The following is a 24,238-nucleotide window of genomic DNA, read 5'->3' as shown; positions in this document are numbered from 1 at the left end:
AAGGCTGCTGAGCAGTGGGGAAGAAAATGAGAAAGTGAAATAAAAAGGGCAAGCAGTAAAATTCTATAATCTTCCTTTGGCAGTTCCAACAACTGCTCCATGGTCCTGTAATTTTCAAGAATTTTTACAAAAGACCTTAAATTATTAGAAAAATATTTTACAACTCATGGACGCAAAAGCCTATAGATCAAAAGAGAATAAAGAGTTTTATTGCACAGGTAACAATGACTGGCCTATAACTGGTATAGAATTGGACAAAAGCTGCCCTATGTGCCTTCTTCTGTCTCAGCGAAAGCTCTCTCCAGGGTGGAGATTATTTCTAGGAAGGGTCCCATTTCATAGTCAGAATTTCTGCAAAGATAAATTAGTGATGCCCTCAATAGAAAAGGTCAAACGGTTCTGCTGCTTCAACATGGAACTCAGTGACAAAAAGTAAAAGGATCATTCTGGTTTCTTTGTGCCATTGAAATGCTAATTAGTTGAACTCATTTGTCAGTATCACTCCTAGTAAGATAACTTCTTACTAGGGGTTATTTCTAAAGTCATTTAAATCAGCTGCCAGAATAAATCTGGCTGGACTATTTCAGCAGCTCTGTTGTTTACAAAGGCTGCTGAAAAACTCATCCAAGAGGTTTAAGGGACACTGTAACTTGTCTGGAATGTCCTGTTCTAAGGTTTGGATCTTCAGTGATTTGTCCAGCATGGAAAAAAGGAGATAAAGATGTAGCTGGCAAAAGAGACTCTTAACTTCATTCTAACTACAGTTCTGAGAAGTCAAGTTACCGGTTGCTGGAAACTAGAAAGACTGCCTGTATGTAAAATGTTATTATCAAAAGCACAGAATAATGGTCTATGGTGATATGGTGTGTTGCTTAGATAAACAGTCCTGTATATTTATATCTGGGCTGCTGCTCTCAAAGTATGTGAATCGTACAGCAACAGTGACAGAAGTTTCCAAGTATCCATGCACTACAGGAGCAATACAGGCAGGAGTCCATTGCTGCCTCTTCAAAAGAACCTGTGAATCTTTGTCTGGTTTGTAAGTCTTATTTTGTCTATTTTGTAGGTCCTTCCAGGTCTGAACTCACAGCCATCCTACTCCTATATCTGAGAAAGCAGCAACCCAAAGAAGTGCATACTGGGTGATGACCTGACAGAACTGCTAAGAGGAAGCACCACACTGTTGGGGCGACTGGATGTAATCAAAGCTTGATGAAATCAAAGGGAACTGGAAGTATTTTGCAATTTGGAGACTTAGGTTCATAGAAGGTAGATTAAAATATGTATTTATTTTATGTTAGTTTGAAGGCTTTACAGCGACAAACGACATTTTGTTAGACCACCTCATATGCCTGGAAAGAATGAACACATTTTGGGTACTATGAATCCTTCTTCTAGAATTACATGTAACAATTTTGTGATTCCCTGTATGGAACTGAGAAGCACCTAAGAAACTGATGCTTTATGATCTGTAAAACATCAACATAAATCTGAAGGTTTTGCTATGCTTTTTAACGAAACATTGAGTTTTTGAATATACAACAGAAATTATTTGATTTTTTAAAAGACAATGAGAAAAGGATTCCAGAGAAGTAAAGAAAAAGATATTTTTAACAGGTAAAAATATCCCAAAACTGATCATGTGTAAGAATTGTGCTGTTTAAGCCTAGGACATTTGTTGTGCATAATGAGGCAGATTTATGGTTTTATTATATGCTGGTTTGCAAGTAAAGAATAGAAAGATTCACTTAATTAAAGCAGTCCACAGAAAACTTGGTAAAATATTATGAACATAATATTGAGACGACCTGCTTGCTTCACTCATGACAGTCTGGCATACTTGGAAGTTCATGCATGAGTGCATTCATGAGAAGATTCAGGGCTTAGGTGTTTACTTCTCTTAGATGCTGTGACTTGTGAAACTTAACAATATCAGTGTTCCAGTCACCACTGTGACTAGAATGAGCAACCACTTAAATCCTGAGAGCAGGTCACACCAAATTCATGCAACCTAAAGCTAAATATCAGTAAAGTGATGCTCAAGTCAAGTTTTTCCTTGAAATGTCAGAGCCCATCATCTATTTTTAGGATACTAGACAGAATAATGAAGAAATACATTTGCACCCCACTCCAATCTGGCCTGGTCTTCAGGTCTCTATGTAGATGTTTCCAACACTTTAGTAAGTATTGGGTTTGAATTGGCAGATATTCTACTGGAAGTATTCTAAGTTCCATAAAACTGTTTCATTTTCTAAGTCTCAGTTTGAGCATGAGACATCAGACAGCTCAAAGACTAGCCAGAGTGAACAGGGTTTTTTTTTCTCTCAAACAGTTAATGAATTTCTAATTCATATGTATTTTGACACTATATGTATTTCAAAAGTAAGCTAATCAAATACCAGCAAAGTAGCACTGCATACTTGTTTGTGCATATCCTCCTACTACATTTGACAGGCTTCCGAACCAGCTGAATGTTCTACAGCAAAGGAAAAGGCAACTGAATACATAATTTGACAAAACTGGTCTACTCTATGAAGCTGTATTTTTGGCAAGTGTTGCCTGTTGTCTCATTTGCAATTCTGTTTTGGTTTCTTCTACTTCTCTCTCATGTCCCTGCTCCGGGCCTTTCCACATTGTTGGATTGTCTTAATTTTTGTGCACTCTCTTTCTTAGCTAGTGGACATTTGATATGTTTGATGCTATTTAACAGAACAGTGCCCAAATACTCCTGCATGCTTAGGCCAGAGTCCATATATGAAACTGGTTAGTATCTGGTTTACATTTACAGCACTCAATGAATCCACATGGAAGTAAAGGGGATAGTCATGACGGAATGCATGCTCCAAGTGCAGTCCATCAGTGTCTTTAAGCATGCTCCTGCTCTGCATTTTCTGTCTGCTCTGTCTGCCTCTTTATCACAGCAACGTTCCTGCTTTATCCTTTAGCACATACGGCTGCGATGGCTTATCTTTATGGCAGGGAGAGCTGCGGGCTCGGCGCCCTGGCCTGGGACGGGCCGACGCTGAAACGTCTTTTCTAAAGCGGAGTTCTGAAAGCGACGGAGAGAAACTCCCTGTAAGTCTATGGAAACTGCTTAAGGAAAGAACACAACCCCCAAAACACAACCCCCGAACACCCGAGCAAGACCCTCCCCGTGAAGAAGCACTGCCGGGACCGCGGAAGGTCGTTGTCCCGACGCCTGGCCGGGCGGAGGGGCGCGCAACGCTGTCCTGCTCCCGCCCCGCCGGGCGGACACCGCGTCTCGGGGCGGCACCGCCCGCCGCTCCACCGGCCCGGACCCGCACCCGACCCCGCCCGGCCGCCCGGGAGGCCCCTCCTTCGCGGAGCTCGCTGCCGTGCACGGGGCTCGGAAGATGGAGGACTACGGGCGGTTCTTGGCGCTGCTAGTCTCGGCGCTGCTGGTCGGCTTCGTGTCCGTCATCTTCTCCCTAGTCTGGGTCTTCCACTACCGCGAAGGGCTGAGCTGGGACGGCAGCGTGAGGGAGTTCAACTGGCACCCCGTCCTCATCATCACGGGCTTCGTCTTCATCCAGGGCATCGGTGCGCCAAGGGCCCCGGGCTGGCACAGAGGGGGCCGGGCCGGGGCGGGGCGGAGTGGAGCGGCGTGTAGCCGCGGGGGAGCCGGGGCTGCGTGGGGCCGGGGCTGCCGGACGGCGGGAAGCGGCGCAGCCGCCGGGGTGGCCCGGGACCGGTGACAGCGGGAGCGCCGCGCCGCGGTGAACGGGCCGGAACGGTTTAGGGAAGCCAGCACTCCCCTAGAAGGGACAAAGAGTTCCTTGTAATAAGCCAAGACTGCTATATGGTGGGGTTTTTTTCTGCAAGCACTTGTTTACCCTGGCCTGGCATTGCCTTGCACTTGGAGTAACGCTTGCGAGCTGTGTTTTCCTAGTCAGCCTGAATTTATGCAAGTTGAGAATCGCAATGCCAGAAATGCTGCCCTAGGAAAGTTTCTTGCGTTTGGCTCCCTTGCTTTTGGCTCTCTCCCGTATCCCAGGAGGAGAAAGGAAAGTTCAATACCACTGAAGCTAGATCCAGGAACGGGGTTTGTGCCAGAGAAAGTGTAAGCATCGTTAAAATGCAATTCATCAGTCCAGATGTAATGTAAATCATCTTGGAAAATATACGTTTTAAATCCATTCTTATTATTTTGCCTAAATAACATAGTGATTTATGATGCAGTGGCGTTTTGGTTTGGGTTTGTTTTGTTTTTGTTTTTTTTCATAGAGTGTATAAACTTTCTATCGCATGGAGTTCAGCCTTGTACTAACTGAAATGCTTCCCATTATACTTAACAACATGAACAGTATGCTAGGTCTTAAGTGTAAGGGTTGGTCCTCGAGGCCAAGAGGAATACTGGAGTTTGAACTGTCTTTGTAGTTAGCGACATTGGCTAATTCTAAGAAAGCAACTAAATTAGACACACTGCAGTGGAAAAACTGGAAATTTTGGAAAGAAAAATACAATGCTATCAGTAAAATTAAAAAGCAGATAATGAACGATAGAGCACCACAGAGGTGCTTATCTAACTGCTTGTGAATATATTTAAACTAGAGCTAAATATTGCAAAAATAAGGGCACTGGACTGTATCTAAAAAATTCTTATCAACTTATGCTAATAGTATTAAAACTAATGGGGAAATTTGACAGAGAAAACAGCTTCCAACAGTAATTTTTCATAAACTCAGTAACAAAGTTTTTGTAGTTTCAACATGAAGAGAACTAAGTGAAACATTAGGAACGTGTCCAAGAAGGGCAAAGAAATTCTGCAGAGCAGTGGAAATTCTCCCACAGTTTTACCACTGTCTTTTGGGGTGAGAGGATGGGGAAGATTTTACTGTTCTTAAACAGTAAACTGCTGGAGACTTACAGTATCAATGTAAGCAGGAGTATTTTTTCTTTTAAATAGAAGATAAATTCAAATTTTGTCTACACAAACTTAAAATTTCAGTTTTAATAACCTTATTTACATTTCTTTCACTGCTGAAAGATACACTGCATCCATCCAGCCAGAAAACTTGGCCAACACATCCAGACATTCATTCCAGTGGAACATGTTGTTTGCATCACATGTGTGCTTGCTCGCTCTTCAGCAAGAGCCCAGCCAGTCAGAGGCTGGAAGATGCAGGAGGAGCAGGTGGCTGTCTAGTTCTGGCTATGAAGGGAATGTTGTGATTTGAACACACACTGCACATTCCACTTTTTCAGTGGCAGTGGGGTGTGTTCTCAGCTTTGTGGCTTCAAGTTACAAATTATTATTGAGCAATAAACAGTATTTTGAAGTTGTTTTACACAATATTGCTCAATAGGAAGTATAATTTCAGGCTATAAATAAGCAGTGAGAAACACCTGGTGACTTCACTAAGATCTATACTACTTACTATGATCAAACTGCTGGTCTTTATATAAGCATAGACTTTTTGAAGAAAATAGGGAGAGGTTTTCTGAAGCTTTTTCCTACACATTGTTTTTTTATTGCCCTAAAACTCAGTTTTTCCCGGTGTCACAGTGTAAGGATGTTGACTCAAGTCTTGTGTAGGTAAGGATGTAAAGTAAATGGAAGTTTACTATTACTCTGCACACACACAAGAAAAACAAGTCTTTAAGTAGTTAAAAGTGGAAAGGAATAAGTTAATATCTCGGTTAAATTGGGGGGGGGGGATTTGAAATAATAACCAAATCAACTGTTTCTTGAGTTCATTAGTCTATACAAAGGATAGAAATGTTGTATGTTGGTCTGTAGGGGGTAGAAAGCATGACTATAATAATGTGCATACTGGGAAGTAGATGTCCCCTGATAAAAGTGTTGCATGGCAGGGGGTTGGAACTAGATCATCTTAAAGTCCTTTCCAACCCTAACTATTCTATGATTCTATGATCCTATGTATCTTGTCAATCAAGTGAAAAAGCTGTAGGCATGTTAATACCTATTATTTGTGGATCAGGTGGATCATTTAGTTTTGGGTATAGGATACCTGACAAAACACTGGCAGTGCACAGTAATTGTTCAGATGATTTTCTACACTTAAAGTGGATAAAACAGAGGCAATAGAAGCCTGTGTGCATATCAGTACATATTTTTTGAAAGAAAAAGATAGGAAAATAACATGAGGGAAAAGTGAGTTTTAAGAAGGGCTTGAAGGAATAGTAGTGTGATAGAATGGATTAAATAAATAAGGAATCCTGTCTTATTTCACATGTGGAAATGTTGAACGATGACTGTAGACACAGGGCATGCTCCAAAGGAGTATTTTGTACTGGTTGGTTTGAGCCAGCTCTAGCCTTTTTCTGGCCTTTTTGAAGCCCATAAACTAAATTAACTCAACTAGCAGAAAACTAACACCCACCCGGCCACCCCAAGTACATTTTTGTTGCTGGAATAGAAAGTCGGATTGCCTGCACTAAAGGTCTCTGAAGGGCCATAGATGGCAGAAGGGAAATGGTGGGCAATGTGCAAGAGCAAGAAGAAAGACTGCAAATCAATTTTAAAGTAAGCATAGTCTTTCATCATGAAATCACACCAAAAAGATACTGCCTCCTCTGAGTTATCTGACAAATCTCTGCTTCAAACATCAAATCCCCGAGTCTGTTCAAAGGAAAAGTAGCTAATTGCTGGAGTTCCTAATATCCAATGGGCTGCAGAGTTCTCATGAATTGGAAAGGCAAATTACCTCTGAGCTGTAAGGATCTCGTCATAGGCAACTTGTGAAGAGGCAGCTCTCTTGATGAGCTTAGTTTGAGTTGTTTGAAATCATAAATGGGCACTTGTTGATTCTGGTGTTAAAAAGTGGTTCCAAAAAAATCTACTGGGCATTCAGAACTTGCCAAAGGTAAGCAACGGGATCAGCCAAGATAGAGCAAGAGAGGAAATGGGAGGAGTGAAGAGGAACATTCCTTTCTGGCACCCCAGTGCACTCACAGAACCACTCTGTGTGCCTTCTAAAGGGGACGGCATCTCATGAGCAATTCATGACATCTCTCCTACAGCATGCAAAGCATGTGCCAGTCAGAAGTACTAGAGAGCTAACTCTAGAATTTTACTTTGTACATTTGGCAAAGAACAGATGTCACATGCCACATACAAGATATTGTAAGATCACTCAGCCCTATGTGGCATGCTTTAAAATCAGAGCTCAAAACAGGAATGAGATCTGAGTGAAAGGGCTGCATCTAAGGATGCACCCAGTCAGTTGCCAGCACCTATAATAAATGCTCGGAGCAATGTAGAGATATTCCAGCCGCTCCAGCCAATGAGCTGGCTTCAGTTGGAGCTCGGCTCAGATGACTCTATACAAATGCCCATAGCATGGGGAACAAACAAGAGGAATTAGAGATGTGTGCACATCTACAGGGGTATGATGTAATAGGCATCACAGAAACATGGTGGGATGGCTCCTATGACTGGAGTGTTGGAATGGAAGGTCACAGGCTCTTTAGGAAAGACAGGCCTGGCAGGCAGGGAGGGGGAGTTGCCCTTTATGTTAGGGATAGGCTGGAGAGTATGGAACTCTGTCTGGGGACAGGTGAGCAGTCCACAGAGAGCTTGTGGGTCAGGGTTAAAGGGAATATAGCTATGGGAGACATTACTGTGGGGATCTGTTACAGACCGCCTGATCAAGGAGAACCTGCAGATGAAGCACTCTATAGACAGATAGGAAAAGCCTCACGCTTGCAGGCCCTTGTTCTCATGGGTGACTTCAACCACCCTGACATCTGTTGGAAGGATGGTACAGCCCGGCACAAGCAGGTTGGTTCCTCGATTGTGTAGAAGACAACTTCCTTCTGCAAGTAATAGAGGAGCCGACAAGGAGAGGTGCCATGATTGACCTTGTGCTCGCCAACAGGGAAGGGCTCGTTGGAAATGTGACACTCCAGGGCAGCCTTGGATGCAGCAATCATGAGATGCTCGAATTTGAGATCCTCAGGACAGTGAGAAGAGCGTGCAGCAAGCTCACTGCCCTGGACTTCAAAAGAGCAGACTTTGGCCTCTTCAGGAACCTGCTTAGTAAGGTTCCATGGGATAAGCTCTAGAGGGCAGGGGGGGCAAGACTCTTGGTTGATGTTAAAGTATCACCTGCTACAAACTCAGGAGTGTTGCATCCCAACTAGAAGGAAGTGCAGCGGGAGGGCCAGGAGACCTCCTTGGATGGATAAGGAGCTGCTGAGGAAAATTCAAATGAAAAAAGAGGCTTATAATAAGTGGAAGCAAGGACAGGCAACGTGGGAAGAGTACAGGGATGTTGTCCGGGAAGCTAGGGACCAGGTTAGGAAAGCTAAGGCCCAGTTAGAATTAAACTTGGCTAGGGGTATTAAGGATAACAGGAAGGGATTCTACAGGTACATAGCGAATAAAAAACAGACTAGGGAGAACATAGGCCCCCTCAGGAAGCTCTCGGGGGAACTGGCTACACAGGATTTGGAGAAGGCTGAGGTTCTGAATGACTTCTTTGCCTCGGTCTTCACTGGCAAAGGCTCTGACCAAACCACCCAAGTCTTGGAAGGCAGACACAGGGACTGTGAGAATGAAGACCTTGGGCCCACTGTAGGAGAGGATCTGGTTCAAGACCATCTTAAAAATCTGAACGTGCACAAGTCCATGGGTCCTGATGAAATCCATCCGCGGGTCCTGAAGGAGCTGGTGAATGAAGTTGCTAAGCTGCTGGCCATTATATTTGAGAAATCATGGCAGTCAGGTTAAGTTCCCAATGACTGGAAAAAGGGAAATATAACCCCCATTTTCAAGAAGGGGAAAATGGATGAGCCAGGGAATTACAGACCAGTCAGTCTCACCTCCGTGCCTGGCAAAATCTTGGAGCAGATTCTCCTGGAAGGCATGCTAAGGCACATGAAAAACAACAAGGTGCTCGGTGACAGCCAGCATGGCTTCACTAAGGGGAAATCCTGCCTGACCAATTTGGTGGCCTTCTATGATGGGGCTACAGAACTGATGGACAGGGGTAGAGCAGTTGATGTCATCTACCTGGACTTGTGAAAAGTGTTCGACACTGTCCCACACGACATCCTTATCTCTAAACTGGAGAGACATCAATTTGATGGATGGACCACTCGGTGGATAAAGAACTGGCTGGATGGCCGCACACAAAGAGTTGTGGTCAATGGCTCAATATCCAGCTGGAGACCAGTAACGAGTGGTGTCCCTCAGGGATCGGTGTTGGGACCGGTCTTATTCAACATCTTTGTTGCTGACATGGACAGTGGGATTGAGTGCACCCTCAGCAAGTTTGCCAATGACACCAAGCTGTGCGGTTCGGTTGATACGCTGGAGGGAAGGAATGCCATCCAGAGGGACCTTGACACCCTTGTGAGGTGGGCTGATGCCAGCCTCATGAAGTTTAACCATGCCAAGTGCAAGGTCCTACACCTGGGTTGGAGCAATCCCAGGCACAGCTACAGGCTGGGTAGAGAAGAGATTCAGAGCAGCCCTGTGGAGAAGGAGTTTGGGGTGTTGGTTGATGAGAAAACGAACATGAGCAGGCAGTTTTTGCGCTTGCAGCAAAAAAAGCCAACCAGATCCTGGGCTGCATCAAAAGGAGCGTGACCAGCAGGTCGAAGGAGGTGATCCTGCCCCTTTACTCTGCTCTTGTGAGACCTCACTTGGAGTATTGTGTGTAGTTCTGGTGTCCTCAACATAAAAAGGACATGGATCTGTTGGAGCAAGTCCAGAGGAGGGCCACGAGGATGATCAGGGGACTGGAGCACCTCCTGTATGAAGACAGGCTGAGAAAGTTGGGGCTGTTCAGCCTGGAGAAGAGAAGGCTGCGTGGAGACCTCATAGCAGCCTTCCAGTATCTGAAGGGGGCCTATAGGGATGCTGGGGAGGGACTCTTCATTAGGGACTGTAGTGATAGGACAAGGGGTAACGGGTTCAAACTTAAACAGGGGAAGTTTAGATTGGATATAAGGAGGAAATTCTTTCCTGTGAGGGTGGTGAGGCACTGGAATGGGTTGCCCAGGGAGGTTGTGAATGCTCCATCCCTGGCAGTGTTCAAGACCAGGTTGGACGAGGCCTTGGGTGATATGATTTAGCATGAGGTGTCCCTGCCCATGGCAGGGGAGTTGGAACTAGATGATCTTAAGGTCCTTTCCAACCCTAACCATTCTGTGATTCTATGATGCATAGACTGTCACCACTAAAAATGCTGTTAACTGTCTATGTGCTTTTAACCCAGGCTATTTTAATTTTGAGATCAAATTACAAATTGAGTCGGTTCTTAAGAGTTTGCACCACTGAAAGCAGAATCTTCCTCCTCCTCCTCCCTGCTTAGATCCCCAGATTGTCTTGCTACCTCCTGCTGGTCAGAAAAGTACCAGTTAGTACAGAAGTAAGGGAACAGAAGTAGTGGTGGGGAAATGGGGCTGTGTCTTTTCACAGTGATAAAGTCAGATCTGCTCAAGTTGCAGTATGTAACATCACACATAGTCCTCATGGAAAGAGGATTAAACCAAATTGCACTATTGTGCATATGTCCTGGGTTGTGGCATGGTATTGTTAACAAGTGTCCAAACCATCAGACTGTATTCCTTACTTTTCTATCATACTGCTTATGGGAAACAGCCCAGACAGTTCATGGCCCAGATAGAAATCTGAGACTGAGTGACTAGGGAGTATTATAGTGATTTTGAAAGTTTAATCAATTAGATGACAGCACCTTATGCACCAAAGAACAATGTTATCCAGAAATTCTAGCCTGGACTAGACCCTCTGAGATCAAAGATTGAAAACTGAGACCAGGACCTATGCACATCAAGTTTACCTCAAGCCATTTAGAGTACACTAGCCTCCTGCACTTGGAATAAATTATTGACAATACTATGGGCCATACGGTAAGATGGAGCAAAGAGGATTTATTTGGGAATATCCTCATGGGATATTTGAGACCTTTTGGCATACCTGCTTTACAAAATTAGAAATCATAATCATTATAACTAAGTTAATTAATAATAGCCTGATGCAAGCAATCATTTCAATATTAACATGATATAAGACTACCACAGAACTTTTGGGCAACTGTTGGAGGTGATCATAAGCTTGCTGTGCTGAATTATACCTGTGTCGTATAGATTGATGTTGTCAAACTGTCTTAAAAACAAGGCTTCTATCTTCTTGATTTTGTAGGATTTACTACTGCTACTTTTTAAAAAGTAGAAAGCCAAAACCTACCTAAGTGCTGTATATATTTAAGTATTCTAAGGAACATTTTCATTCCAGTACATTTTCGCACAGCATATCAAAGCATACATTGATTTAAAATCTGATCGTAGTCTGGAAATGTCACTTGTGAACAGCGTTTTCTTTGTGACTCATTTAGTGCAGTACTGTGTCTCCTGGCATGGAGCCAAGTAAAAAAAAAAGTGTAAACAGAACTTTGACATTAATTCATCATTTTTTACTACTCAGCACAAAGTACAGCACAAATATTCCATTTATTTTCCATAACCTATGCTTTCTGCATAGGTTATCTGTTATGGAGAAGTAATGAGTCAGGTACATGAGAATCACTTAAGTAAATTCTTAATCTTTGCATTTATCAGGTCATACTTCATTTTTTCTTCTGGTGCACATCTATTTCTTAATTTTTGGAACAGGAACTTGTTTAATACTCTGCATATGTTCTTATTCTTTTAGTATAGCTAATTACATATAAAAATTTGAATGTAATTTCATGACTAGAAATCTTAAATGAGGATGTGATGAATCTGATGGAGATCAGACTTCGTTTTTGCTCAAGCAAAACATTATGGATGTAGGCATCAGCCTTTATTGGTCAAATGATCAGGTGTCCTCATAAATATTTGTCCCATTATCTGGATATACTTACGTGCTGTCACGCATCCAGAATTACTGCCTGGGGCTTCAGTGATGTAATCTGGTCTCTGTGTGTCTCCTGTGGAAAGCACATGGGTCATACAACAGGCAGGGGGCAGTTGTTGCAGGGGACCTGGAGGAAAGAGTTTGGCAAGAAGCAGCTCTAGGCCAAGTTATTCTTATGGACTGTTTGGAGTTAGATCACTAGAAATTGTTGGTTTGTTCAGAGTGGACAAAACAGTGTTTGCTGGTGTCACTAACACAAATACAGGCAAAACCTCCTTACACTCATCTAACAGTGGCAGAAGAGTTGCAGTTGCCAAATCCTTTTGTCTCTTAAGAGTTAGATTATGATTCCCTAATACTGAGTAGTGTTTTCCCATTTGAAGTAGTCCTATTAATGTCACAGAATCATAGAATCATAGAATAGTTAGGGTTGGAAAGGACCTTAAGATCATCTAGTTCCAGCCCCCCTGCCATGGACAGGGACACCTCACATTAAACCATGGGTCTGTCCAGCCTGGCCTTGAACACTGCCAGGGATGGAGCATTCACCACTTCTTTGGGCAACTTTTTCCAGTGCCTCACCATGTCTCAATGTAGTAAATATATCAACATAATAGTTATATAAATATCTACCCAATTAGAGATTAGCATTATCCAAAGTTAGTAAAGAGAATAAATATTAAAAAAATAATCTTACATACTTTCTCAGTAGGTTGTCTTCCGCATGTAAGAATTAAGCCCTATTTCTCCAATCTGACTAGTAGCTAAAAAATCTAAATCCTATGCAGAATCCCTGTTAGATCAATTTAAGGAATGAGGAAAAGACAACACAGAGTTATTGTTCTTTTTTGAAACACACTTAAGCTTGGGTTTTTTTTTTAAATTGGGAAGAAATCTCCCTAAAAGCTACATTTAAGATTTAGTTGCATATTTGTGTTGCAGTTTAAGCTCAGCCAGTAACTCAGCCTCACACAGGCACTCGCTCACCCTGCCCCTTCCCCAGGCAGGATGGGGAGGAAAATTGAAGGAATGTAAAACCCACAGGTTGACATATGAATAGTTTAATAACTAAGATAAAGTAAAATACAGAGATAATAGAAAGGATACCAACAATAACAATAATGATAATAAAAGGAAACAACAAGAAATGAAAGCTCAGAAAACACAGGTGATGCACAATACAATTGCTCACCACCTGCTGACTGATGCCCAGCCTGACCTGAGCAGCAATCAGTTCTTCCCAGGTAACTCCCCTCAGTTTACATACTGGGCATGATGTGCTGTGGTATGGTATAGCCTTTGACTAGTTTGGGTCAGGTGTCCTGTCTCTGCTCCCTCCTGGCTTCATGTGCCCCTCCTCACTGGCAGAGCATGAGAGACTGAAAAGTCCTTGATCAGGGTAGGCATTACTTAGCAACAACTAAAACATTAGTGTGTTAGCATCATTGTTCTCAGACTAAAGCCAAAACATAGCAATGCACCAGCTACTAGGAAGAAAAGTAACTGTTACAGCTGAAACCAGGACAATTTGAAATATGCTACACTATGTGTAGGAGAAAAAGCCTTTTAATAGACTTTTTTAGAGGATTAAAGGTTGGATTTTGCTGTAATTTACAATGGAACTATGTGAATGATGCATGATTATTAAAATCTGATAGAAGTTATCCTATGAGGCATAAAAATCTTGTTTCTGTTCTTTCTTCAGCTATTATTGTGTACAGGTTGCCCTGGACCTGGAAGTGCAGCAAAGTCCTAATGAAGTTCATACATGCTGGATTAAATACCATAGCTATGATTCTCGCAATTGTTTCTATGGTAGCCGTGTTTGAATACCACAATGCCGGTAACATTCCTAACATGTACAGTCTGCACAGCTGGATCGGGCTGACTGCTGTTATATTTTATTCTGTCCAGGTCAGAACCTAACTGTATTTATAAACAGGTTGTAAACTTGAAGAATGTATTGAGTAATTCAGGCACAATAGGCCCTCACTAAAACACTGTAACTACTCGGATACCCATTTTACATTTTGTGATGTGGCAAATTAGCAAATGTGCAAATACAGGATCCTTTGACTACAAAGAAAAAATGTATTTTAAAGCATATTTTGTTTATTGCTCAGATAATGGCAGTTTATTCACTAATCAGTTATACGGTAGTGTATTTCTAAGCTCTATACACTGCTGAAGTGAAAGCAAATTATTTGGTTCATTGGCAGCATATTTAAATACAGTGAGGGATTTTACTAAGGAAGTCTCGAAGTAACTGGTTTTCCTTTTTTACAGCTATCATGATTTTAAGTAGTCACTTCTTGGCCTCAAGACTTCTGTTTATCAGCAGAACAATGCAGCAAGGAGCAGTGCAGATTGAAAGGACCTGACATCTGAATGAGCTGCTAACCAGTTTTCCTGAATCAGCAAAATTTTTCTAAATGCTCATGTACATGCTTTTAACTGCTCCTATTGGCAGAGAATTAGAGTTATCATAATCTAAAATGAGCTAGTATGGTTTGCATTTGGCACAGAACAGGAGCAGACATGCCCTGACATTTAGTGTACACATACAGATGTAATGTTTCTGCATATATGTTCTGAATTGCCTATACACTATGGAAATTTATTTTGTTCCTTCAAAATGTGACTCTTAATTTTTTTGCCAAAACACCAAAAAGAAATAAGACTTAATTATCTGGTGATCAAGCATAGAAAATCCCCAGCTAAGGAATTTGGGTTCTGGACTTTTATCCTTCACTGCTCTGGCTAGCAGGTACAGGAAATGGTGTTGAAATAGTGATTTTAACACTTAGAAAGAAAGCAAGCATATTGCAGCATTGTCATGTGTATTCTTTATAGTTGAACAAATGAATAAGAATGAATATGAATGAATAAGAAGGAACAATGTTTTCCTTGTTCTAGTTAGTAATGCAGTTATTTCAGGGAAATCTGTGCTGCCACTATCCTGGGTATCATCATTTTTTCTAATGGTTAAAACAAAGAATTGTAAATAAGAACTTAACTTTGATTTTGCTACTGTAAACATGATCAATGGCACTTAATGTCTTGCCTGTTTCACCAACAGAACTCTGGTGTTACTTCCTCCAAACTGGGATGTCAGAGACTGCCAGTTTGTTAACTGATTGAGCACTCTTGAAAATATAGTTGTAAAGGCTCTGTTAATAGAGAAGACCTGTGTCATTTGCCAGAAACGGCATGTAAATCTCAAAACTGAAAAGTTATTGGGGGGGGGGGGTGTGCTCACATAATTCTATACCTACGGGAACAATAGTGTAAATTTACTGTATTTAAGCCAAATATATGTTAATACAGTAAAACACAAGGACATAAATTTAAGAACAAGGCAGAAACATAGACTGGAGATTGGCTCTTGGGAAGCAATGTCGCTGGAAAGTACTCAAAGATGACATGAAGCTCAGAATGAATTCTCATTTTGCTGTGAAAACAAAAAGTAAATTCTAATAAGAGATTATCTTAACCTTCATATATGTCATTACTGAGATGAATATGAAATCCTGTGGAATAAATTCTTTTTAAATGTAAAAAAAAAAAATAATTCAAAGAAAAACTGAAAAAGTAAACTGAGAGCTGGAAAAACTGCCTTCCACTGAAAGACTTAAAAAGCTTCAACTGTTTAGCAGATCTAAACAAGACTAAGAGAGGACTTGATCATGGTGTATTAAAAAGTTTTGCAGGGAGAAAATGCCAGGCTCTTTAATCTAGCATGGGAATTAAAAACAAGCACTGAGGCTGGAAGTTAAAGTAAGATGAAATGCAAATTTATCACTATTTCTAATTTAGCAACAGTGGTGAATAATGGCACAACAAAATAAAGAAGGGATGCAACCTCATTATGAATGGGTAAGCCTGTGACTCAACCATGTGACATGATTGGTACACTGAGAGACTGCTGCCTTTCTGAAGACATGTACTTTAACTAACACTCTAACAAGGTAAAATTATTTAGTCCACTCACGTCAAAAGGTGAGACTGCATTCTGACCTTCATTTACGTGTAAATTTGTAGTAGAAGCAGAGAACAGGACTTAAAGAGACTGCAAAAATCTAGCTCTTCACACCTTTAATATATTACTGAATTAGTAACATTGAAAATTTGTGTTTCTAGTGCTTAGTTTGTTTGCAGTTTTAGCATTACCAATAAGTCTGGACACTGATATTAGGTGGGATTATTTATAAAATATTTCATGTCTGCTTCCCAGGTCCTAATCCAGAATTATTGCTTTGATTTTGAACAGAAAGGTATTCAGAAATAAAAATGCCAATTCTTTTCAAATTTGTACCTGACAACATCTCAAAATGGAATCTTTTTGATGATTTTTATTCTGCTTGAGAAGTTTACCTTGTTTCCCATATAGGTTTAACTATGAATCTGTTTTGTGTTTAGCTTTTCTTGGGTTTCGCTGTCTTTCTGCTCCCTTTTGCTCCAGTTTCCCTCCGAACAGCAGTTATGCCAATACATGTTTATTCGGGTCTTACCATCTTTGCAACAGTGATTGCAACAGCTCTCATGGGAATCACAGAAAAGCTTATGTTTTCCTTGTAAGTATTTTTTCCCATTTGTTTATCAAGGTTATTCACTGCAAACTTTATTCCATTTGCACACAATAACAACCATTGAATATTGCACCATTGTTTTCTTTTGCTTTGTTTTGTTTTAAAAAGACTTCCTACCTAGCAGGTTTCTGGTGTTTCAAGACCAGGACTGTCTGTAAAACAACTGACCTTATTTTTTTTAATCTTCCAAAGGCGCAGTAATCCTGCATACAGTGAATCCCCACCAGAGGCAACTTTGGTCAATTGTCTTGGTGTTTTGCTTGTCATATTTGGTATCTTTATTTTGTGGATGGCAAGCAGGCCCTATTGGAAGCGCCCTCCAGAAGAGAATGCTAAAGCTTTGCTGACTACTGGAGGGACTCCTGAAGGCACAGAAGCAGAATCCACGATGACAGATGGTGGCAATGCAGATAAATCTGATCTGAGGATCAACAGTGAAGCAGCCAGAAAACAAAACCTCAAACTTGATGAAGCAGGACAACGATCAACCATGTAAAGACAATACACAGAATAACAGTATGATTATACTGCCAGACCGCCTCTCCCTCACCACTGTTCCTTATGATTTAGTTATATTGATATATAAATAGGTTGGGGTTTTATTTGCTGTACAGCTTGCTCAAAGATAGTCAAGTTTTCTGTATATGATTTAAATTCCAGTAAGTCTCAAACATATTATATAGGCTCATGCTCAGTCCTCATTTAAAAAAAGTGAGTGTGAATGCTATAACGGGAGAATCACATAACTGGAAAATGTTCTCCATATTAACAAGATTGAGACTAAATTTTGTTCTGAGTGATTTTGTAGGTTATGTATCAGAGTCATGAAGTATATCCGACAGCAGAATCTAGTTGCTCACACATAATTTTTCTGGTAATTTTCATGTTTTGAAAGCCCTGATTTCTTGAGTTGATTAACCCCCTTCACCAATTTCTAAGATTTGAGGTAATTAATCATGTAGCAGAGTGGCACCGTAAAAATGTTTTGTCTTATTTGAAAAGATACGGATACACACTTAGAAAAATATGTATCACTTAAACCAAGTCTTCCTTTTATCCCAGATGGCAGCATTTTCCTATATTTGATTGCACAGTTCTCTGGATTTATGGCACTAGACTAGAAATTAGGAGCAGAGAAGAAAGCACAGAAGACTGCTAGCAGTCTCACAGAAGAAAGGATCTTGAAGTGAGAAATGCTTCTTATAGGAAACTGCTGAGCTTTGCTGATTTGATTAAAATGGAACCTGTTAACTAAAAGCCAATTTTTATATCTCCAGACTGGTGTCAAAATCATCACTGTTATGGGCATGAAGACATACTTTAGTCTACAAGCAAACTATATAAACTCTTATGACTTTTTAATTTGAAATTAAATTGTTAAATAATGCAATTGAGCCTCTACTGGCACTTTATTTTTACAGCTCTTCCTAGTAATCGGAGTATTAATGTATTACATTCATTCATTATTTTCACAGATATAAACAGTGTTTGTATTTTTTACTACTACAGAAGAATAATTATAATAGATTATTTTGATTGCACGTGCTCAAGAGGAGGAGCCTTTATATTATAATCTCTTGTAAAAACTGCAGAGCCTACTGCAAGTCCAAATTTACCATTGTTCATGTTGCAATCTAGACTGTTTCAGACAGCATATAATTTCCTATTTTTTTTTAACTGCGTAATTTTTTATCTACTTCAGCTTCTTAAAATGTTTAAACACATTCAACTTTAGAAAATATGTTATTTTTGTAGTTCATTATTGTATTAGGACAATTCTGGTTAGGAGTTCTTTTGGATCTTCTCTAACAAAAACCATCTGTTATTTGATTTGTAATAATATTTAATCATTTGGTGAATGCAGTATAGAAAGCTAGCATAGTGAATTACTTGGAAAACTTTTCTGCAGTACCATTTGGTACTCGAGGACTACATTCCAGGGTTCTGTGTTTTCACTTACATATGTTTGTGGATGGCTGGGACCCACCTAGCATTAGTGAATTGTTTCATTTAAGAAAATGTATGCTTTTAAATGCCTTAGTGTAAAATTCAGATATGACAGGAGGAACTACTGTGTGAGCACAAATAATACAAAACTACTCCTACTACCACTAATAATACTACTAATGATAAGGGAAATAACAAGGGGAGAGAATATAAAACTAAAGGGGAAAAGGGAAAAAAAAATCAATAAATGTAAGTGATGCACAATACAATTGCTCATCACCTGCTGACCAATACCCAGTCCTGCCCAAGTGGTGATCCAGTCCTTCCGGGTAACTCTCACCAGTTTACATACTGGGCAAGATGTGCTGTAGTATGGAATACCCCTTTGGCTAGTTTGGGTCAGTGTTCTGTCTCTGCTGCTTCCCAGCTTCTTGTGCCCCTCCTCACTGGCAGAGTGTCAGACTGAAAAGTCCTTGATCTCAGTAGGCATTACTTAGCAACAGCTAAAACATAGGTGTGTTATTGGCATTGTTCTTGGACTAAAGCTGAAACACAGCACTGTACCAGCTACTAGGAAGGAAAAAAAACCACCTTACAGTTGAAACCAGGACAAGCATAAAATCCAAATAGTACTGATAGCAGCTTTCTTAAAGAAAAACAAGAGCACTTATTTTACATTACATTAGTGCTCAACTGACAAGACCTGATTACATTATGCATAATGTTATGCATCCTATTACAGGTTTATATATTGAACACTAAGTAGGAAGAGGGATTTGCAGTAGTTTCTGGAGAACACTAAACTGCGCTGTTGTCTTCTGATCTCGTTATGTTTTGCTCAACAAGCCTGCTTTTTGATTAATTCAGTAAGCATCTTACAGCTGGTGGATGTATGTTTAGTCTTCGTGAAAGGTGCTCTGTTGATACTTTTGAAGTATAACAGATTAAATGAATAAATGAACTCAGCTGTGCTAGTAATTTACTATGCTAGCTTTCTTTACACACACAGGCAACAGCATTCTAAGCTGGTATGTACTGGCCTGTTACCGTGTCTCATCCACTTGTGAAAATGAGCTCTTTCAATCCTTGCCTAGTACCCAGTGTTTGGAAGGCAGTCACTTATGTAAGAACTGTTCTGGAAGAAACTGTCTCGTATATCGGGAAAAAAAAAATCACAAAATCTGTGATTCCTTTTGTTATGACACTGACTTGGATGTATTGAAATCAACAGCTTTTAGGTGAATGGTTCTATATGCTGTTAAAGTTAAGCTACAGCAAACAGTATGTCTTCTGGTTTGCGTTTTATTCCATGTACTGTTTAAGGGTAATGATACTTGAGAAAGAATGGTGGCATTTCTTCATCCTATTCTGATGATACAGAACTAACTGAAAATCAAGACTAGGCAACCTTTTGAGAATACTCTGCCAGAGTATATTTTTGGTTTTCAACTGTGAGGTTAAACGTGATAGTAGAAAGTCAGTGGGATCTGGAATATTCTGTTCTGGGAAATTATCATCATCAGTGGTATCTCCTATGTATGAACTGTGGGCTTCTAGCTGCTTTGGTCTTTGGAAGGTCCCTATGAGACAGTAGCTGTGAGCTCCTAAAGCTTGCTCAGCTTTGGAGTGTACAATTTAAAACAGACTCAATGTGCTATAGATTTTTGGCTTCTGCTCTGAACTGATTAAGAAGGTCTTTAAGTATCCTTGCAACATATGAGGTTAGTGCAAGTGCTAAATAAAAATACATAGGACTTTGGAGATCAGTTTTTATGAGGGGAAAAAAACATATTCCCAAGCTGCTTCTCAGAGTGACCTTCCATTAACTTTCCTTTCATGCAACTTTCCTTACATGTATTATGGGTAATAGTAGCCACACAGGAAATAAAAAAGTGTATTTTGGAAGATATAAATGGAAGGTATAACTCTAGCTTTTTTTATCAGGATTTTTCTGCATGTTTGGAAATCTTCTACATTAGTGTATTTACAGGGATATGATTGTAGAGCTCACATTCCAAGTTTGGATTCCTCATAAAACATACGAAGTTACAAAACCTGACATTAAAAGTGCTATCTTTTTAAGATGCCTGAAAAAAAAAAAAAAGAAATGAAATTAGATGCTGCCATGCAGTTCTGTGCACAGCAGCAGAACAGTGTTTCCTCCAACATTAATGAAACTGAGAAATGATGGTCCAAATTAGGTTTTAAAGTTGAATGTACAGTAATTACGCTTCTTACTTCATGTAACCAAGATTACATATGATATTGAAAATACGATATTGTAAATATGGATTACTTATTTACATGGATATTTTACTGAAAGACTAAGAGTTATTGCCAAAATTTTCTATTTCAGAACTCTTTTTCTTCTATTTCAAAAAAAATCCCTCCTCTTTCTAACTGTTCACAAGAACCCAAAGAATTATTTGATTGTTTTGTTACTACTTACTTGTAGATAAAAGCAAATGTTTAATTACAGTGTCTGTTTTCCTTATTCTTTTTGTATGTTAATAAAAATGGTTTTTCAAGCTTATGATATCACTGAGTAGTGATTTATATTATAGTGCTAAAATACAGCTTTCTAAATTTGGCAAAAGATCAAATTATTCTTATGGTTACTTTTTGAAAACAGGAGGATAGTTGTACAAAATTTCTTAAACATTTCTTACTAGCAAATATTCCTGATGATCTTCCTCATGAAATTTATGTACTCTGTAGTACACATATTTCACCTTCTGATCATAACAGACATTCTTCAGAGCAGTTGTTAGAGGGGAAAAAAAAAACATAAACTATCCTTAGTCATGAGACTGCCATAGCAAATGAGGGAAAATAATAAATTCTGATATATGACATAATGCACTGTAAAATCCAGATACCCCCTAATACATAACAGCCAAACTGAACACAGAGCAAAGGTTTTGACCCCATGGAATCTTCTAACCCAGATTTAACACCTGCACATCAAGTTACTCATCAATAGGTTATTGATAAGTAATATCATAAAATGCTATAAATGGCAAAACCACCTGTATGAACATACCTGTAACAAGTAAGAATTAAGGTATGTTCTTTAGCTTAGTAAGATTAATTACCCTTCTAAAAGTGTAAAGCATAAACCGATTATTCCTGAATATCATACAGCTGCTGGATAAAACTTTCCAACATTGTCATTATTGTGGAAGAGTAAAATAAACCATTACAATCATAAGTACAGTAGAGAACTTGCTGTATTCAAACCTGAGATTCCCTGTTGCTGATAACTTCTCTTAATTGTCTCCTATAGACTGGATTTTGGGGAGAAAGTTCTGGTAAAATGGCCCATATTTTTTCAATACGTTTATTATTAGAAAATTCAGTAAAATCTCAATTGCATCCACACTTGAAAGATGGGACTCAAAACTGTGGCAGGAAGACTGCATTTGTGTGGCTAAGAGGTGTTTGTGAATAGTTGATGGAACACTTGCAGCTTATGTACAGATTTTTTCATTGTGTTATGATAGGAGCAATACTTTTTATCTCTGTAAGAGTAGTGGGCAGTAATGAAGGGAAAATTACTATCCAGGAAGAGATGAAAGTCCAGGTCAACAAAATGGATGACAACCATTCCAAGTGATGTCGCTAACAGAAGAAAGGAGGAAAAGTCGAGAAAATCCAGTTACTGCTGTACACCTACCAGAACTCTAAAAAATGACAGGACCACAGTTAACTCTAATATAAGTAGAAACAACTGGTATAAATTTCAATGAGCTCACTCATGTCATCATTGACTACTGACCAACCTATGTTAGCTTGGGGCTTAAGTTTACAGTTGAATCCATGGCCATGTTTACCGACTAGTGTCTCAAATTCCACCTTTTGTCTATCACCAAGTCAAGCAATAGCTACATAGCTATCAGTAAATGGATTAAGTTGTGAAAATGTGAGCATTTTTATTTAAATTTCCACTAGCATTTCATTACAACAAAATAAATTTCCATCTAGTGGTACTCCAAGTCTGCAGGATATTATATAAGCAGCGTCATCGATGAGATTTTAAAGTATTTTTGCAGCAGGTGAACCTTCTCGTGCACACAAGCAGTAATCCACTAGGTGGCAAGCACTACCAAAACGCCTTTGGCAGACGATATTCTGTCATTGCTTTAGATGATAAAATATGATGAGTCATCTGCCTTAAAATAAAATTTAAAAGTTAGTGAATATAAACCACAGTCATGTCAGAATTTATATATTTAGTTTTGTATTATTTTAAAAGGGCTGTAAATCATTCTTTATTGTGCTGTACGTCAGATGTTAAACTTCTGTTTGTAACTTCTGCGCAAGTACAGCTTGGATAAAAGATGCAACAAGGAGAACACAAGAGCATGAAGGTTTAGGGATAAGCTCATATACAAGATATGAAAGTAGTGAGAATTTGAAAGAAACAAGAACCTTGAGTACTTTCGCCATTTGATCTTGCAATCTCACATAAAATTTGACCCTGAAAAAGTGAATATTAGTGCCAATTTCGAATAACCAAGAAGTTCTACCCTCTGATACATGCTAGCAGCTTCTGTTCTGAATTTACCCTATTTGTGGACCCTGACTTTGTAAGCATGTTTTCTGATATATTCCACTGAACATACTAGTTCCAGTACTACTGAAAGTTACTTTGTACATGATACGCTGGCAGTACTTCATCTGACTTGCTTACTTGTCCTCTCAGGCTACATTGGAAGATACTTACACATGGATTTGGATGATCTGTTCTCTGCTACCAAGCAGTGGGACCCTGACAATGGCACTGCAAAAGCTTGGGAGGGATTTGCATATCCACAAGACTATAACTGTATAACCAAAAGCAGTTACATGTCTCAACGTGTTTGCATAAAGACCTAGGCACTGCTATCCTACCTTCAAACAAATGAGGGAAAGATCACAGGTGATACAGTCAGTCAGCCATTCCCACACCAGTCAGGGTTCAAATCCCCCACAGCAGCATTACTCCAATTTGAAAAGAAGGTATCTTTGAGTAAGAGTGCTTCCAGCTCCACTCACTAAATAACATTTCTTTCCTATTCCAAGCTCCATTCTCCAGTTCTTCTAATGACATTTTAATCCTAACTTTTTATTCCCTGAATTTCTGCTCTAGCAAACAAAATCTTTGTATCTCTGAGCACCTTTTATCCGGTTTATAAGTCAGGTAACCTTTACCTCATTTGGGGAAGGGCAAGTCAGTTTAGTATCAGTAAGACAGTTGTTCCTGATGCCTAAAAAGACTAATTCAGCCTGAAGTAAGCTCTTGTGGAATGTACTAATTGGATACAAACACATTCTGTACACTAGTCCAATATGTACATATTCAGATCATATTACAAACCACACTTTTAGTTTTATTACGTTAACATTTTTATATGATACTTATTTGTATCATACTTAGTTTTCCTTTGCCTATCTCTAAATATTTAAAATACTCCTGAGTCCTGATCAAATTGAATATGTAGGATTGAAATAATAAAGAATACCTTGGGATTTTGATCTAATACATTGAATTTCCAATTAAAAATATTTTTGTGGCTTTAGAGTTAGTCTGTATGTAAAATATATAAAATCCATCCCACCAGCTACATCCAACAACTTTTGATTACTTTAAATATATCATTTGAGGTCTGGCTCATTTTGAGAGAAGACAGCTTGTGTAGCCCCTATGCAGAACACTAGGAAAAGCAGAAACTTCAGTTTCTTCATAGATTTGTTTATTCAGAAAGAAGCTTTGAAATAAAAGGCTTTGAAAGGCTGGCAAGCCTGCTGAACAGTGATTGTTATTTTTTGAAGGTATATTATCTTAAAAATTACAAGAAAACCTTAGTGT

At 39.6% G+C, this 24,238-nt stretch overlaps 1 protein-coding gene across 1 annotated transcript; it reads left to right on the top strand.

Moving 5' to 3' along the window:
• The first annotated feature begins 2,958 nt into the window (after window positions 1–2,958).
• LOC134156584 (plasma membrane ascorbate-dependent reductase CYBRD1) lies at window positions 2,959–20,920 on the top strand. The gene is made up of 4 exons (XM_062604735.1): window positions 2,959–3,561; window positions 13,557–13,765; window positions 16,271–16,425; window positions 16,633–20,920. The coding sequence occupies exons 1-4, from the start codon at window positions 3,375–3,377 to the stop codon at window positions 16,934–16,936; spliced, it is 855 nt and encodes a 284-aa protein (XP_062460719.1). The 5' UTR covers window positions 2,959–3,374; the 3' UTR covers window positions 16,937–20,920.
• Window positions 20,921–24,238: the final 3,318 nt, after the last annotated feature.

Source organism: Pezoporus occidentalis, unplaced genomic scaffold, assembly GCF_034315485.1.
Source record: "Pezoporus occidentalis ecotype Australia unplaced genomic scaffold, CSIRO_AGI_Poc_V1 ctg88, whole genome shotgun sequence".
Taxonomy (NCBI): Eukaryota; Metazoa; Chordata; class Aves; order Psittaciformes; family Psittacidae; genus Pezoporus; species Pezoporus occidentalis.
This window is presented reverse-complemented; position numbering and strand designations above follow the sequence as displayed.

What these genes read in the sequence shown, in the direction of transcription:
- LOC134156584 (XM_062604735.1), top strand. Translation starts at nt 3,375, where the DNA reads ATGGAGGACTACGGGCGGTTCTTGGCGCTGCTAGTCTCGGCGCTGCTG. An exon ending in CGTCTTCATCCAGGGCATCG is followed by an intron (nt 3,562 to 13,556) that starts GTGCGCCAAGGG and finishes TTCTTTCTTCAG; the next exon opens with CTATTATTGTGTACAGGTTG. An exon ending in TTATATTTTATTCTGTCCAG is followed by an intron (nt 13,766 to 16,270) that starts GTCAGAACCTAA and finishes TTTTGTGTTTAG; the next exon opens with CTTTTCTTGGGTTTCGCTGT.